This window comes from Schistocerca americana, chromosome 2 (assembly GCF_021461395.2).
Source record: "Schistocerca americana isolate TAMUIC-IGC-003095 chromosome 2, iqSchAmer2.1, whole genome shotgun sequence".
Classification (NCBI taxonomy): domain Eukaryota; kingdom Metazoa; phylum Arthropoda; class Insecta; order Orthoptera; family Acrididae; genus Schistocerca; species Schistocerca americana.
Window position 1 is genome coordinate 937,894,505 of NC_060120.1, and position 17,767 is coordinate 937,912,271.

The window sequence follows — 17,767 nt, forward strand, 5'->3', positions numbered from 1 at the left end:
TAATCGTCTTAATAATTTGTTAGGGAAAGTAAAACTAAAATCGAAACACAGTCCAACTCTTCGGGGACACAATGAGGCCAGTTCTGTTTGTGCGTTGAATAATTTGTCTGTCTGAGTGAGTTGAATGAAATTTGAGATTACGCATGTGTCCTGTACCGGACGTGGTACAAACACACACAGACAACCTTCTCGAGGAGGAGGTTAAGCAGTGAGAAGGAACTCGCTCATCAGGGAATATGGTTCGAAGGCTTTATTCGTACGAAATCGAGAACTTCCTCCAGAGGATGTTCTTATGCTCCGAGATTCTTCTACGGAGAATGCTCCCTTTTTTTTGTGAGTAGAAGGCAGCGCGTCCAGCGGTTGAGGCTCACCTTGAGGGCCTGCGCGGCCTCCTCGTGCGTGGCATTGCGCAGGTTGACGCCGTTGACGCTGAGGATCTGGTCCCCGCGCCGTAGCTCGCCGCTGAGGTCGGCCGGGCCGCCGGCCAGGATGAACGACACGAAGATTCCCTCGCCGTCCTCGCCGCCGACGATGTTGAAGCCCAGGCCACTCGCGCCCTTGTTCAGCACCACCGTGCGCACCTCCCTGCAAACACACGCAAAAAAACCATCTCTCAGGTTTACGGTCCAGCCAGTAAATAGCGCTGCGTCCAACACGCTCGGGAAAAGATACAACACTGAGCCTGCGACTGATCTTACATGATAGGCCGAAGAAAGTAGCATCACGTTCACAGCATTTGTAGATTTTGAGAAAGTTTTTGACAGAGTTGACCAGAATACACTCTTTCTAGTTGCGTAAGGAGCAGGGAGCTAAAGGTTAACTACAATTTGTCCAGAAACCAGGCTACAGTTATAAGAGTTATATGAAATAGGAGCAGTAGTTGCAGGTCGGTTTAAGACACAAGTGACACAAGCCGACGTTTGTGGCGCCAAAGTGAGAGAAGTACCAGAGGCGCCACAATTGAAAGATTTCTATACAGCAGCGTTTCCCACATTGTATTCCGCGGAACACGTTTCGGGAAAGTGATGATGATGATGATGATGATGATGATGATGATGATGATGTTGGCCGCGCGGTTAGAGGCGTCATGTCACTGATAGTGCGGCCACTCCCGCCGGAGCGACTGCCACGGTCGCAGGTTCGAATCCTGCCTCGGGCATGGATGTGTGTGATGTCCTTAGGTTGGTTAGGTTTAAGTAGTTCTAAGTTCTAGGGGACTGATGACCACAGATGTTAAGTCCCACAGTGCTCAGAGCCATTTGAACCATTTGAACTCTCGCCGGAGGTTCGAGATCTCCCTAGGGCATGGGTGTGTGTGTGTGTGTGTGTGTGTGTGTGTGTGTGTGTGTGTTTCTTAGTATACGTTAGTTTAAGTAGTGTGTAAGTCTAGGGACCGATGACCTCAGCAGTTTGCTCCCTTCGAAATTCACACACATTTGATATATCATAATACTAATGATGAAACAGTCCATCACCGACAAGCAGAGAAATAATCGTCGGCGAAGCGAGCAACGAAATGGAACCTCACAAACTGTAATTACTGCACTTCTTTCACTTGAAAACTATTCACAAATGAAAGGTCAATCGCAAAATTTCAACCCGCGTCACTACTCCAGGGACATTTGACAACGTATAGTTGTACTAGCTGAAACCGGCTTAACTTTTAATTATCGATAGTAATTAATCCTCGAATAATACATGGCATCTCATCCACAGCATCGCACATTATTTAATACAGGTAATCGGAATTTGCGAAATTCATTATTCATTGCACTCCAGTCATATGTGATTCATGCGTCTACAATGTATCGCATGTCTGCATTATGTCAGTGCATAGTATTCAACTGCTAGTATCGTAGGAATGAACATCTACACCCCTACGTGTGTGATTTTATTCCAGATTTTGTATATATCCCGTTAATGACTGTGGTTTCTGTTGTTAACAGCATTGTAGTTGGCGCCGTCATTATCGTACATGTGGTACTGCATTTGTCTTATGCTGAAGCTTACCTCTATTAAGAAGCTGTGGGAGAATAGTTGAGATATTTGTGGGTCTTGATACCGTAGCCGGTGCTCGTACAGATAATTTAGATTTGCCCGCGGTATATCGTATCCACTATCTGATTAGAGGGGTACCAACACCTATCAGTGGACATTAATAAGTCGTGTTTCCAACCTCCGCCTTCTGACGACTTGAACTGTGCTGGGGACACTTCTGAATGTCTCTTGAGGAACGGTACCCCCTTCTTCCTCAAGACCCCAAACCAAAAAAGGTAGTGATGTTGGATCCTGGAGGTCTGTGTCTGGAGTAAAATAGACGTTCTAACTCATCCGAATGGTGTTCCATTGGGTTCAGGTCGGGACTCTGGGCACGCCAGTCCATTTCAGGAATGTTATTGTCCACAAACCACTGCATTACAGGTGCTACTTTAAGACACGGTGCATTGGCATGATGATACAGAGAACCACCATCTCCGAGGTGTTCCTCTACTGTACGCAGTACAATAAAATGTTTTGAGGTCCTTCCACATTTACCTTTTTCTGCAGCGCAGTAAGGGGACCACAACCTAACCCCGAAAACACCTCTGTACCGTGACATTACGTTCTCCGTACTTCATTGCTGGCATTATTCATGGCTGCAGATAACATGCTCCCGGGCGCTGGCCAAACCTAAACCATTCCATCTCATTGCCACTGGGCATAGCGTGAGTCATCACTCCAAACCACGGGTTTCGAGTCATCCACTGTCCACTGGCGACACACTTTACATCACTTCAGGTGTCGCTTAGCACTTATGACAGAGAAGTGCGGCTTATGAGTAGCTCCTCTACAACTGTACTTAATTCTTTTTAACTCCCTACGCACATTGTGCTGGCTGGACTGTTGGTAGCGCTTTGGAACTCAGTAGTGATTCTTTCCGCAGATTAATGTGATTTTCACAACCACCCTCTGCAATGCTCTACGGTCCCTGTTCGTCAATACATGAATCCTCCCTGGTCTCTGTTTAGCTGTGCTTGTTCCTTCCCGTTTCTATTTCACAGTCACATCAACAACAGTCGACTCGAGCAGTTTTAGTAGGGTTGACAAATGTCCCTGATCGAGTGTTAATCACGTGACATCCATTGACTAGTCCACGTTCGAAGTCATTTGAGCTCTCCTAACCGACAAATTCTGCTGTTACTGCTTCTACAGAGACAACAGAATACTTACCACCTATCGTGGGACCTATAGGTCAGTTCTGCATTGCATAGGATCAGGTAGTGTACGTTTCTCAACAGATGCTCGTGATATCCGGAGAACATATAACTACGTCAACGCATTTCGTAAGTGTGTGTTCGTGAGAGACAATGCACGAGTATTTAAGCAAGCTAAGCGGCCAGAGCGCACAGCAGAATAATTTTTCGGATGTTTGTTTATCGCCTCGCAATACAGCTCGCTCTGTGTAGGCCGCAGCATGAATCACTCTGTATAGGCCGCAGCATGAATGTGGGTATTTCCCCCCCTCCCCAGGAGATTTATGTTTCATTAGGCTTCAGTAATTAGATCCACGTAACTGCTGGCTTGCCATGTATGCGCGCTGCTGTGACAGACGTGATCGGCCCAAATGAATGCCGACGCAACACAGCAAACAAAGCTGACGCGTGTAATCAGTGCGCGATGTCAGTCCGAGCAACTTTCCCGCCGAAGAAATTTCTCCCTGTGTAAGCGCACCTGGTCTCGGAGACACCGCAGTCACAATATCGACCCACATGGCTTCTAGAAAAAGAAACGATTATCAGGCAACAAACTGGAATTGTACTTCATCAGAAAAAGATTCGGTAAATCATTCGTGTAGAATGCTTTTCCATAATGTGTAACCGATCTTTTAAGCCTCCCTAAAGCAAGACGTAAAATTACGTAAAACGGAAATGTTTATAAATTATTCCGAACAGAAAATGTAACACATGAAGAGAGTGCATGAGAAAGAGAAGAAAAATAATTTTAAAACTAATAAGAGTAACATTATTTAAAAACAAAGAGTTCTGCATGTTTTATGTAAGCTCTGTACTAACAGTATACAAACGAAAACTTACAACGTTCGTGAGCTGCTTCTTGTTCGCACATGTTCACTATATGACTTGTCTTGTTGGTTCAGTTGCGGTACGGTTCATGTAAGTGTGGATTTTTCTTAAAGTGTAAAATATATGTATAAAAAGAACTTCGAATTATTCTTTCACGAAAATTAGACACCTATGTATGACGCTGAGATGTTCATTTTTCATGCACTTAAAGCTGACTTGCCTTATCGTTGCATATGAAAAAGGAGACTGAAATTACTAAGACATTTTAAGTGAGAAAGGTAATGTTTTCGTGCAAATAAAAAGTTATAGAATTTCTAACTCTAAACCCTTTTACTGATGTCCAAAAAATAGTTAACGCAATAGTATTCGATCAGAGACTGCTATTCTCGCAGCCAAGCCAACAAGAATATGTACGCTCTTTGGTCTGGCTCGCGGCAGATTTCAACGTTATTTTTTAACTTTAATTTGCTTCGCTGTGGGTCGGTGGTACTGACATATGGGGGGGGGGGGGGGGGGACTTTTCATAAACGAGTGAGTAATAAATTAACAAAAAATACGATTAAACATAGACGCTCTCTTTTTTCATGAGGTTTTTCCATACGTAGCACTATATTGCAATACAGGAAAGTTTTACGCAACCACCCAGATCACGTCGTAACAACACTGAATAAATTCCGACAATCCGAGGTAAGCTCATAAGGCCTGTGAAAGCCAGAGACCGTCACCGGAGCTGAGTTGTCAGCACGGCTGACTGCCATGCACAGGGCCCGAATTCGATTCCCGGTAATGTCAGGGATTTTTCCTTGGTGGAGGGACTGGAACGGGATGCACTCAGCCTCGTGGTAAGACTGAGGAGCTACTTGAGTAGTGCGGCTACAAGTCACTTACAACGACCGAGAGATGTGTGTGCTGACCTACGTCCCTTCATACTGCATCAATGACGCCATTGGCAAAGGATGACACGGCGGTCGGTCGGTATCTATGGACCCGCCAGGGCCTGTAGATGCAGTTTAGTTTGTGGAAGATCTCGTGGTTATGATGTGCCGGGTAGCCAAAAGTTTTGGGACGGCATTGGATGTGAGGATTATAGCGAATTGCTCCTCCCCAAACAGTCAGAAATGTAATAAAACTTGAAGGAATGGGCTCTACCATGTGTTGGAATCGTTCTGGAGAAATACTGGTCCAGTCGTCTTGCAGTTCTACCCAGAATAATTGTTCTTGTGTAGTTGGTTTGGAGTTCATTGAGCGTACACGGGAATCGACAGGCTTCTATGGACTCTTCATTGGGTCAAGATCGGGTTGCCTGTGGGGCCAAGCCATGGTCATGATGTCACTGCAGTGTCAATAAAGCTACCTGCGTGCAATCAAAGAGCAGGGAAATGTCGTATCGTCCTGTTGAAACATCTCTACCGGCCTACTCTAATGACAGAAAGGGATGCAGATGGTCTGCAACAATGCCCTTGTAATACCCAACTGTCATTGGTTCAAATGGTTCAAATGGCTCTGAGCACTATGGGACTTAACTTCCGAGGTCACCAGTCCCCTAGAACTACTTAAACCTAACTAACCTAAGGACATCACACACATCCATGCCCGAGGCAGGATTCGAACCTGCGACTGCAGTAGTCGCGCGGTTCCAGACTGTAGCGCCTAGAACCGCTCGGCCACTCCGGCCGGCCTGTCATTGGTTTCTGCAGCCGGACAATGAGGCCTGATTCCGACCATATGATCACAGCCCAGACCGTAACTGAACCGCCACCTGCAGGGACCCACACTTGCTGACACGCAGACTGCATAGTTTCATAGGGCATACGTCGCACACTCGTAACTGAAACCGGGATTCACAGAACCTTGCTACACACCGCCACTGTTCGACAGTCCACCGACGATGTTCCCGGCGACATGCCAATGCCGATCCTTGAGCCCTGTGTCGAAGTGTCAGCAAAGGGACATCAATCGGTCATCGGGAACTGAAGCTTATGCAGTCCATTTGTATTAGCACAGTCATGGTAGAAATGACTTCCTATCTCCCCCCCCCCCCCCCCCCCCACACACACACAATTTTCAAATTAGCGACGCTCTGACTTCCAGTCGATCGTTGCTCTCCCTGTGTGGCTCTGCAGAGGCGAGGTCACAGTCGTTCGTCAAACACTTATGATGGCTCTGTGCGGAAGCCTACGCAATTGGAAGTCTTGTCTCTGCGATGCTGACGATCCACACCAGACACTTAACCTCGCAAACCCGAATTCTAGCGTCATCTTCGACATACGCAGTTTTCCGAAATTCCTTCACCAGGGAAGACGAATGGAATATTCCAGAATTTGAAACACGAACAGCTGCTAGCATGAGTTTCTTAGAAGTAGATACCTTAGGCGTTGCGAAGCAACTCAAATCGCTTGATACGGGCAAGTCTTCAGGTCCAGATTGTATACCGATTAGGTTCCTTTCAGATTACGCTGATACAATAGCTCCCTACTTAGCATACATATACAACCGCTCGCTCACCGATAGATCTGTACCTACAGATTGGAAAATTGCGCAGGTCGCACCAGTGTTTAAGAAGGGTAGGAGGAGTAATCTATCGAACTACAGACCTATATCATTGATGTCGGTTTGCAGTAGGGTTTTGGAGCATATACTGTATTCAAACATTATGAATCACCTCGAAGGGAACGATCTATTGATACGTAATCAGCATGGCTTCAGAAAACATCGTTCTTGTGCAACGCAGCTAGCTCTTTATTCGCACGAAGTAATGGCCGCTTTCGACAGGGGATCTCAAGTTGATTCCGCATTTCTAGATTTCCGGAAAGCTTTCGACACCGTTCCTCAGAAGCGACTTCTAATCAAGCTGCGTGCCTACGGGGTATCGTCTCAGTTGTGCGACTGGATTCGTGATTTCCTGTCAGGAAGGTCGCAGTTCGTAGTAATAGACGGCAAATCATCGAGTAAAACTGAAGTGATATCAGGTGTTCCTCAGGGAAGCGTCCTGGGACCTCTGCTGTTCCTAATCTGTATAAATGACCTGGGTGACAATCTGAGCAGTTCTCTTAGGTTGTTCGCAGATGATGCTGTAATTTACCGTCTAGTAAGGTCATCCGAAGACCAGTATCAGTTGCAAAGCGATTTAGAAAAGATAGCTGTATGGTGTGGCAGGTGGCAGTTGACGCTGAATAACGAAAAGTGTGAGGTGATCCACATGAGTTCCAAAAGAAATCCGTTGGAATTCGATTAGTCGATAAATAGTACAATTCTCAAGGCTGTCAATTCAACTAAGTACCTGGTTGTTAAAATTACGAACAACTTCAGTTGGAAAGACCACATAAATAATATTGTGGGGAAGGCGAGCCAAAGGTTGCGTTTCATTGGCAGGACACTTAGAAGACACAACAAATCCACTAAAGAGACAGCTTACATTACACTCGTTCGTCCTCTGTTAGAATATTGCTGCGCGGTGTGGGATCCTCACCAGGTGGGATTGACGGAGGACATCGAAAGGGTGCAAAAAAAAGGGCAGCTCATTTTGTACTATCACGTAATAGGGGAGAGAGTGTGGCAGATATGATACGCGAGTTGGGATGGAAGTCATTAAAGCAGAGACGTTTTTCGTCGCGGCGAGATCTATTTACGAAATTTCGGTCACCAACTTTCTCTTCCGAATGCGAAAATATTTTGTTGAGCCCAACCTACATAGGTAGGAATGATCATCAAAATAAAATAAGAGAAATCAGAGCTCGAACAGAAAGGTTTAGGTGTTCGTTTTTCCCGCGCGCTGTTCGGGAGTGGAATGGTAGAGAGATAGTATGATTGTGGTTCGATGAACCGTCTGCCAAGCACTTAAATGTGAATTGCAGAGTAATCATGCAGATGTAGATACCGTAATACACGCGTTTTTCGCTGATTATCGTCCGTCATTCGGCGTCAATTAACTTGTGAGATGCTGTTATGTTCTTAAATGCGTGTCTATAACTACACACGGCTTGAGTTTAACTGGTTAGTTATCTGCAATACAGGTGTGTCCGGCACTTTCAGTTTCACCCTCAGTTTCATTTCCAGTTCTAGCTTTCCGAATAATGTTCATGATGATAAATGTAAATCAAGAGACTTGCAAGTTTTTTGTGTGACTGCTGCTGTGTTGCTTCTTTAATTTTTTCCGATAAACGGATTGAAGATTAAAATGATAAAGAATGTAGCAACCAGTCGCGGAAACAAACTATTTATCTTGTTGCAAATCGATTTCGACTGCCATCAGTCATTATCGGTGCATTTTTCTAAGCGATACATGCTGTATGTAGAAGTACTGCTTTGGCAGATTTCTATCATGAAGGGAACCTTATGGAGCCCAACATTCAAAAGGATTGAAGATTGTTTATTTTCTTTACTACACACTCACGACTCATGTCTGGTTCCACAAGTTTTGTTTTTCTCTTAAAACATATTACGTGGCCGCTTTTAAAATTTTGTATTTATTTCGTTTTGTACGATTAGAATATGAACTACATTCCATATGGCAGACAAATGGCATGCCTGAAATGCGCGGTTGTCTCCAGTATTCGAGCACTTCATCGCCTGTAAATGACATCGTTCATAGTGAACTGCGCAGTTAAATGGAATATGTATAGGTAGCTTAGAGCCCGTTTTAAATGGGCGATTTCCTGGTCAAAATCGGCTACTCGTCATGAGTGCGCGTCACATACTTGTGCGTAAATCAGCCACACACCGCGTAGTGGGACAGCGAGTGTGCAATTGTAGTATCTTGAGTACGCTGCAGTTCGCGCATGGGCACGAACAAGGGACGGTGACGTCATATGCTGACGTCGTAGGCTAACCTGTTCCGGTTGAGCTTACACCAACATTATTACAGTTACGGATGTTGTGCTTGTGGGTCTCCTTTGTCTTTATTTTTTTGTTTGCTCGTTTTCATAACATACTGTAAACGTTGCACTAGGGTCTGATATTTTTCCTACTATTGTTCTCACGCAAGAGAAAATAAAAGGATATTTGTATTTTAAAATACCCGGACAAAAGAAAGCCTGCGCTCTGCACCAATAACGACGCAAATACATTAACGTCCCTTAATGAAAATTGTTCAACAGTGAAAAAGTGAGCTCTATTTAACGAGAAAATAATTTTCAACGTTATTTGGCTCTTACAGAGGAAAAAAAACGTTAAAGTAAAAAGGCGCTATTTACTGCAATCTAAATATTATTTGACATGTTTGTAAATATATTTTTTTAGAATACAGAAATGTAGATGTTTGGCTGGCACGTTCTTTATTTTTTCAATTCTCAGGAGTGTAGAGAATTTACCACACAATCTTTTGTCAGGAATATCCGCTACGAATTTTGGTTTGGTCCGTAACAAACGATGAACGAAGTTAAGCACTGTCGTGCGTGGCCAGTACTTGGATGGGTGACCGTTCGGGTACGCCGCGTGCTGTCGACAACATTTTCCCTTTGCCTTGCCCTTCTTTGCCTTGACGGCAGAGGGGACACGAGGGATGGTGACGTTAAGCCCCTGATCACCAGCCTTAGGGTCGAAGTCTTGGATTAAACTGCAAACCTCTTCGGAGTGTTTCATGCGGCACTATTGATTGTGATCCGTCCGTAGGATGGGGATGTTAAGCTTGGCTATTCGAGATGAGTAGGCTACGTGCCGGCACTGGGTCCAAAAAAAATGGCTCTGAGCACTATGGGACTTAACATCTGAGGTCATCAGTCCCTAAGAACTTAGAACTACTTAAAACGAACTAACCTAAGGACATCACACACATCCATCCATGCCCGAGGTAGGATTCGAACCTGCGACCGTAGCGGTCACGCGCTTCCTGACTAAAGCGCCTAGAACCGCTGGGCCACACCGGCCTGCCGCCACTCAGTTTCACCATCTCCCTGGTATCATCATCTCCATCACGAACGTGACATTTCACTCCATACACTCATTCATATTACCGTCACGTACACTTAATAGCTACACTTGCCCACATAACCCTCATACTTCGCGAAGAAAAGGTGCCTGCGGGAACTTAAGACAGGAAAAAACCTTTCCAGATAAGCGGCAGAATCTTTCCTTCGAGGTCATGCGACTTTTTACACTGGGGTGACTAAAGTAATCAGATAGCGACATCCAAATATACAGATGGGGGTAGTATCGCGAACATAACATGTAAAAGGGCAATGCATTGACCGAGCTCTCATTTGTACACAAGTGATTCACGTGAAACCGTTTCCCACGTGATTGTGCCGGCACGACGGGAATTAACAGACTTTGAACGCGGAATGTTAGTTGGAGCTAGACACATGGGGCATTCCATTTCGCAAATCGTTGGGGAATTCAATGTTCCGAGATCCGCAGTGTCAAGATTGTGCCGAGAATACCAAATTTCAGGCGTTACCCCCTACCATGGACGATGCAGTAGCCGAAGGCTTTCACTTGACGACCGAGAGCAACGGCGTGTGTGTAGAGTTGTCAGAGCTAACAGACAAGCAACGCTGAGTGAAATAACCTCAGAAATCAATGTGGGACGCACGACGATCGTATCCGTTGGGACTGTATGGCGATATTTGGCGTTAATAGGCTATGGCAGCAGAGGACCAACGCCGAGTGCCTTTGCTAACAGCATGACATCGCCTGCAGCGCCTCTCCTGAGCCACATCAGTTGGATCTAAGACGACTGGAAAACCGTAGCCTGGTCAGATGAGCCTCGATTTCATTTGGTAAAAGCTGATGGTAGGGTTCGAGCGTGACGCAGACCACACGAAGCCATGTATCCAAGCTGTCAGCAAGGCACTTTGCAAGCTGTTGGTGGCTCCATAACGACGTGGGCTGTGTTTACATGGAATGGAGAGGGCCCTCTGGTCCAACTGAACCAATCCTTTACTTCAAATTGTTATGTTCGGCAACTTGCGAGACCATATATAACCATTCACTGACTTCATATTCCCAAACAATTACTAAATTTTTATGAATGACAATGCGCCATATCACCGAGCCATAACTGTTCGCTAATAGTTTGACATACATTCTAGGCAATTCAAGCAAATGGTTGGGCCACACATCGAATATTTACGGGACACAATCGAGAGGTTAGTTCGTGCACAAAATCCCACACCGACAACACTTTCGCAATTATGGCTCAAATGGTTCAAATGGCCCTGAGGTCATCAGTCCCCTAGAACTTAGAACTACTTAAACCTAACTAACCTAAGGACATCAGACACATCCATGCCCCAGGCAAGATTCGAACCTGCGACCATAGCGGTCTTTCGCAATTATGGACGACTATAGAGGCAGCATGGCTGAAAATTTCTGCAGGGGACTTCCAACGACTTGCCGAGTCCATGCCACGTCGAATTGCTCCCCTACGTCGGGCGAAAGGAGATCCGACACGATATTAGGAAGTATGCCATGACTGATCACCTCTCAGCTTACTATTATCGTTGCTTTTCCCAACATTATGTTACAGTATTTCTATTTTTTCGTAAAACGGGTTGTCGTTTATAACCTCACTTTCAGACTTAAAGTGCCAAACTGCACAGCAGACAGCTCTCACAACATACGAGGTTTGGTCGCTGACATCTAAACTGAAACGAACACTCGTGGCAGGCGAGTCTGAGTACAGGAATAAAATGCCAGGAGCGCTGCAGTAGACACGTGCCACGAATAGTCGACAGACAGGGAAGTTGCTCGCCTGAAAGGAGCTTAAGGGACGGCTCGAGTTTACACTAACGCCATAATACGCCTGATGTAGCCGCAACATTCTGGTGACATACACAGCACATCTGCACATGGAACGGTTCCTTCCAGCAACTTGTCAAACCCGAAAGGAACGGACCCTGACGTACGTACAGATACAGAAAGACGAGTTGTGCCTTTATAGTGTCGGCAATATGACAAGACTGACGAGCGGGGGCTAGCCGTCAAGTAGCGGGCTCTCGTGAGCAGCGGACGCAGCATGCAGCCCACGTAAAGCACCGTCTTCGCCTGCACCCTGCAACATCGGCGCCTTATCGAGTGGCGGCACGGCGCCTTGTTAGCCAAGACACGAGGGCCCTCGTCCCACTGCAGTCACGTGTGACGTCACACCACTCGCCCCTCCTGCTGCCTTGCTTGCTTGCTTGCTTGCTTCAGCTCTAACGCGGCAGGGCGCTGCTTCAGGGCAGATATCAGTACGCTTACTACTACTACTACTCCTCCTCCTCCTCCTCCTCGCCATTCAAGGAATTTTAAACGATGTGAATGTTTCCAGCTCCCATCTGTTCCAATGTCATCCAATATTCCATCGACCAGCCGGTTTGTAGCTCTAAACTATTTGTGGGTTTCTATTATTTCGCACACACGTAGGATTAACAAGAGATACTGAACGTGTACACAGAACGGCAGGACGAATTGTGACAGGTTTGTCTACGCCACAGAAGAGATCCGTGGAAATCCTGAAAAACGTGAGCTACGTGAGCTGCACACGCAAAGAGCAAGAAACTTGCGCCGCGCGGGGTAGCCGCGTAGTCTAGGGCGCCTTGTCACGGTCCGTGCGGCTCCCCCCGTGGGAGGTTCCAGTCCTCCCTCGGGCGCGTGTGTGTGTGTGTGTGTGTGTGTGTGTGTGTGTGTGTGTGTGTGTGTGTGTTTTGTCCATCGCGTAAGTTAGTTTAAGTTAGATTAAGCAATGTGTTGGCTTACGGACCGATGACCTTCGCAGTTTGCTCCCAGAAGACCCTACCACAAATTTCCGGAAAAGAAACTTGCATCCAATGACGACGCTATCTACGAATAATAATTAGTATCAGTCAATTCATGCGAATATCTGAGTGTAATAATTTTTGAAGATATGAAATGAAATAGGCAAAGTCGTAGATAAAACAGATGATATATTCTTCAGAACTTGCCATTTGCAAAGGAAATTACGAGGGTTATTCCAAAAGTAAGGTCCGATTGATTGCCAAATTGAAACCACAGTGAACATCAGAAATGTTTTACTTGTAACAATTAGCTACACCTTTCAGCTACTTCTCTACGTAGTCGCCGTTCTGACTTAGACTTTTGTCATAGCGTTGTACCAACTTTTCAATAGCCTCATCATAGAAGGCAGCCGCCAGTGCTTTCCGCCAATTCTCCACGCTGGCCTACACCTCGTTGTCTGTGTCAAAATGTTGTCTTCAAAGACAGCGGTTCATGTGACCAGAGATGAAACTCAGGGGGAGACAATTGCGGACTGTATTGTGGGTAATCTCACATTTCCATTTGAAAACGATGCAGGAGCATCTTCATTGCCCCTGCAGAATGCGGCTGAGAATTGTCGTGAAGACGAAACAGCACGACAGTTATGTAATGTTGGCTGCATAGCTTCAGGCGAAATTTCTCACCAGGCCCTCGTACTTGGCGGCAGACACTATTTTCTAGACATCTTTACGCACTCACTGCGAGCTCAGAAATGAGAAGAGCGACGTGATGCTAATTGGGTTATACTAGAGACACTACCCAACACATCTGTGCAAAGCTTTATCGGATTTTCATAGTCGTTTCCATTTCGCGACCGATCGGACCTTACTTTTGGAATAACCCTCGTATAACGTGCTGTGGGAGTACGCCTTAACGCACGCACGTCGGCAGCCAGCCAGGATCGCGCGCTGGTCGGGCTGCCTATCTACGTAGGCGAAACCCAAGCTTCTCGGCTCGGTGTAAGCCGTCCTCGCACGGGATGAGCTGGTTAATATGATCTACGCTCCCAGCGCTCTCGAGTGGCATTTGTCGGATTTATTTGGCTCGGAAACCACACAGACTGTTTAAGAAAATTGATGAGCGTAATGTCCTTACGTCAGCTCTATTAAGACACAAATTTCCTCCCTTGTCCATATGATAGACATGATGTTTTGTCTGTAGCAGACATAAATAAAGCCTTTAATGTACATGGACATGTTATAAGCCAAAACAGAAAGTTCCATATATAGTCAGTACGGACAACTGCTTATAAAACTTCAGAAAATCGGACAAAGTAACTCCTGTGCCACAGTGCACTTATATTTACTTAACATCGAGTAATACAGAAATTATTTCTATTAATTTAACAAGAAAGTTCCATAATCTTTCAAGAAACGCAAAGGTGGACGAAAATAAAGAAATAAACAAAGAAAGAAAAGAGGGAGAGGGAGAGAGAGAGAGAGAGAGAGAGAGAGAGAGAGAGAGAGTGAATACACAGGGATGCGAACCCGCTACACACTGTATCGTAGCCTCAACCAGTTACACTACAATGGACGACCTATTTCATGTTACAATTTAACGAAGGGTTTAATCCCCGACATGCTATTAATTGGCATTATAATTATAACAAATCCTATCAAGAACGACGGGACTTTGATTGATCTTCAGTGCGCTGTTGCCTTAAAATATCTTACTTTCGTAACACTTGTCATAACGCGAAAACTCTAGCTACCAATTTGACGTTTCCCGTCATTTTACTGCAACACTTCGTACCAAGAATGACGTGTTTTCTATAGATCCTCATTGTGCTTGTGCTTAGAAAGGGCATATATTCATTGGGTGTATTATAACAAAAAAACATCTCACATGGGATTCAACTGAAAATGACATATGCAGTATGGCGTCTGCTTATTGTGCTTGTGGCGACGAGAGCTTTCTCGTTTCCTGCTGGTTCTACTTTAGGTTGCCGAAGTAGCGCAGAACTTATTTTGCATTTCACGTGACGAAATAACTCAACGCGAAATAGCAGGACGTGACGTCACAAAACTTTTACAGCTTCACCTCAACGTTAACTAACTCGTCCCGTGTGAGGACGGCGTAACGACCAGCCGAACACCTCCCTGGCAGCTGTCTAAAACGTCTACACTTTATAGCGCCCACAGCATATTTCTCCAAATATAGACGGTGATTTCATATCAGTCCACATTCCCGTAAGAAACCAAAGAAATTTTTAGACTGACCACCCAGAGAGGTATAAAACAATTATTTTTTCCTCAGCTCTACACTTTAATGGAACGAAGAAACTAACATGTGGCACAATGGGAACCGCCCTTTCCCATCACTTCACAGTGGTTTGTAGAAGGAAGGCGTAAATTAGCAAGCCAGGTCGACTGATACCGTACGGACACTCTGCACTGGAACTCGGTTGTCATTACTTGGGCTTCTGACATGTGCACAGTTGACAACAACGATAACGGACTTGGACTCGTTGCGGGAGCTATCAGGAACTGTGTTTGGATTTCCACGCAGAGAGGACTTCGTGTGTGCGTGTGCGTAACCTGACTGCAAAGGATTTGGAAGATCGGCTGAAAGGAATGGATAGAGGCCAGGAGAAGAGGTTATACGATGAGCATCGACACCAGTGAAACTGGAGTAATGTGGTGTATCCGAATTACCTTAATGTTGAGAGAATTAAATTAGGAATTCGATACTAAAAGTGGTAGAATCTGTTTGCTATTTGGGCGGCAAAACAGCTGGCGATGGCAGAAGTACAGAGGATATAAAATGTGGACTGACAATAGCAAGAAAATTGTTTCGGAAAAAGAGAAATATTTTAACGTCGACAGGAAAAGAATATACAGTATCTGAGTAAGTATCGAGACACCACTACGTAATGCGGAACTGATCCCTGAACGTCACGACAGGCGACCATCACCAGCATGCAAGGAGGTGGGAAGTAGTGTGTTGTGAGTAGAGAAGAAGTTACAGCAGACTGTAAAGATCTGGAGAGCTCGTTGACTTCGAACGTGACAAGTCAATGGCAACAGTTTATTAACAAATCCATCATGGACATTTCAACCCATCTTAACCTGCCCAAGTCGAATATAGGTGATGTGATTGAAAAGTGGAACAGCGTAAGAACAACCGCACCTAAACGAAGACCAGACAGATCTCACGTACTGACACACAAGGGACAGTCGAGCATTGCGGAAGGTGCTGCTTGTACAAATCGTATCAAATCGACGGAAGGAATCACTCTGGAGTTCCAGAATTTCTGTAAACAAAGAAAGACATTTTCACGAAGGTGTTGGGTCAAAATACTTCAATTAGCTCTATTGGGTAGTTTAGAGCTGAAGCTCATTTTCAATAACATATGTGGACATATCCATATGTGAATCGCCGAGCTAGAACACTAAACCAGCCAGTAAGGCTGCTGGAAATCGTGTTTTTATTCGACTATACCTAGACTGTGATGACCAACCAAAGGAAATCAGTATTTCTGTATAAATCATATTATATGCAGACATTACTTCATATACAAACCTCTAATAGCAATACAATAGCCAGAATAAGAATAAGCCAGTATACACATCTTTCACGCCCTAATCACCGTTAGCCACGTTTGTAATCTGCTAATAAGTAACACACCATCTAAGCTACACTCGATTTATCTACGTCAGTAACAGACAGTTGATTATGTGATATGTCTGTGGGGCGCCATGTCAAGTGGCAGACCACTGCTACACGTGTTGAGGCATCGTGTTACGACATACACCGTTATGAGGGTAGGACACTTCAAACCGGAACCAGTGGAGGAGCTATTTATGTCAAAAACTAAGGTCTATGGTCCCTTGGCGCTGTAAATTATTGAAGTTTCTAAGTCAATGCAGTCAAAAGATACGGCCATGTATTTGACATATTTTGATGCTCGCAAACTAGCTCATTGAAACCTATAAATGAGCTGTCCAAATACACGACGGGCCTGGTGGACTAGCACCAAGGCGCGTGCCTGGAAACCGAGAGGTCGCGGGATAGCGTCTCGGTCGGCTATGGGTTCTTCAGTCTCTGTTTTAACCTAGCCTTCCCTCTCAACGATGATCATCATCATCATCATCATCATCATCATCATCATCATCATCTGTATACGTAATTACATTTGTACGGAACCCTCAGTGCGCGAGCCCTAATCGCAAGTGTTCTATCTTTTTTTATTAAAAGTATTTTACCGCCTAGATTAAACATTGCCGAAGTTGTTTAAACTCCTAACTATACTAATCGACTGAAGACCAGTTCCCTGAGTTGCAAATACATCGTAATTAAATTAAACCACTTATCTTCTGTGACCAACAGATTTAAAAAATTCAAACGTTGTTCAGTAGTTTATATAATCTACGAATTCGTTTTTCACGTATAATTAAAAATTCGCCTCTCTACTGAGGCCACTCTTTTTCTCACTTCTTACAACATGTGTGTCGAAATGTGGAACACCTGACTGGAAACTAGGTTACAAAGCTACGAGCGTCACAGTTTTCCCCACCGACAAATGCTGATTGTCCCGCCACCGACAATATCCCCACGAGGTGAGCGTCTTAAGCTGTTCGCTACGAACCAGTCCAGATTAACTAAACAAGTGGCAGGTGGCGATAGCAAGCGGTGCTGGGTTCCACATACCACCGTGCCCTGCTCTCCTCCTTTCTCTTCTCTCCCGTTCCGACACTGGAGAATGCTGTGGGGCCAGTATTTCGGGATTTAGTGGGCATGTCGACCGACAGCACGCGCGCGAGCGAGAGTGAGAGAGAGAGAGAGAGAGAGAGAGAGAGAGAGAGAGAGAGAGAGAGAGAGAGAGAGAGAGATATCGGTAGCTATTTAAGTTGTTACTCAAGTTCTCGAAAGAAGGTGGACCAACTAAAAAGATAAAATTTCGGTCCAGCGAGCGAACAGAGGTGCCTTCCGATTGGAGCTGCGTACTCGTGGTAACCAAACGAGGTATGAACCGATCTCTTTGCTTTATT

The 17,767-nt window shown here is 45.2% G+C and overlaps 1 protein-coding gene across 4 annotated transcripts in view; it reads right to left on the reverse strand.

Annotated features, from left to right (window-relative positions):
• The window catches only part of LOC124596031 (disks large 1 tumor suppressor protein), a 940,679-nt gene that overhangs the window by 32,503 nt on the left and 890,409 nt on the right, over positions 1 to 17,767 (reverse strand). For all 4 annotated transcript variants that reach the window (XM_047134995.1, XM_047134994.1, XM_047134993.1 and 1 more), the window contains one exon: positions 372 to 585. In XM_047134995.1, the coding sequence (XP_046990951.1) occupies positions 372 to 585 (214 nt within the window). The remainder of the gene's footprint in view (positions 1 to 371; positions 586 to 17,767) is intronic.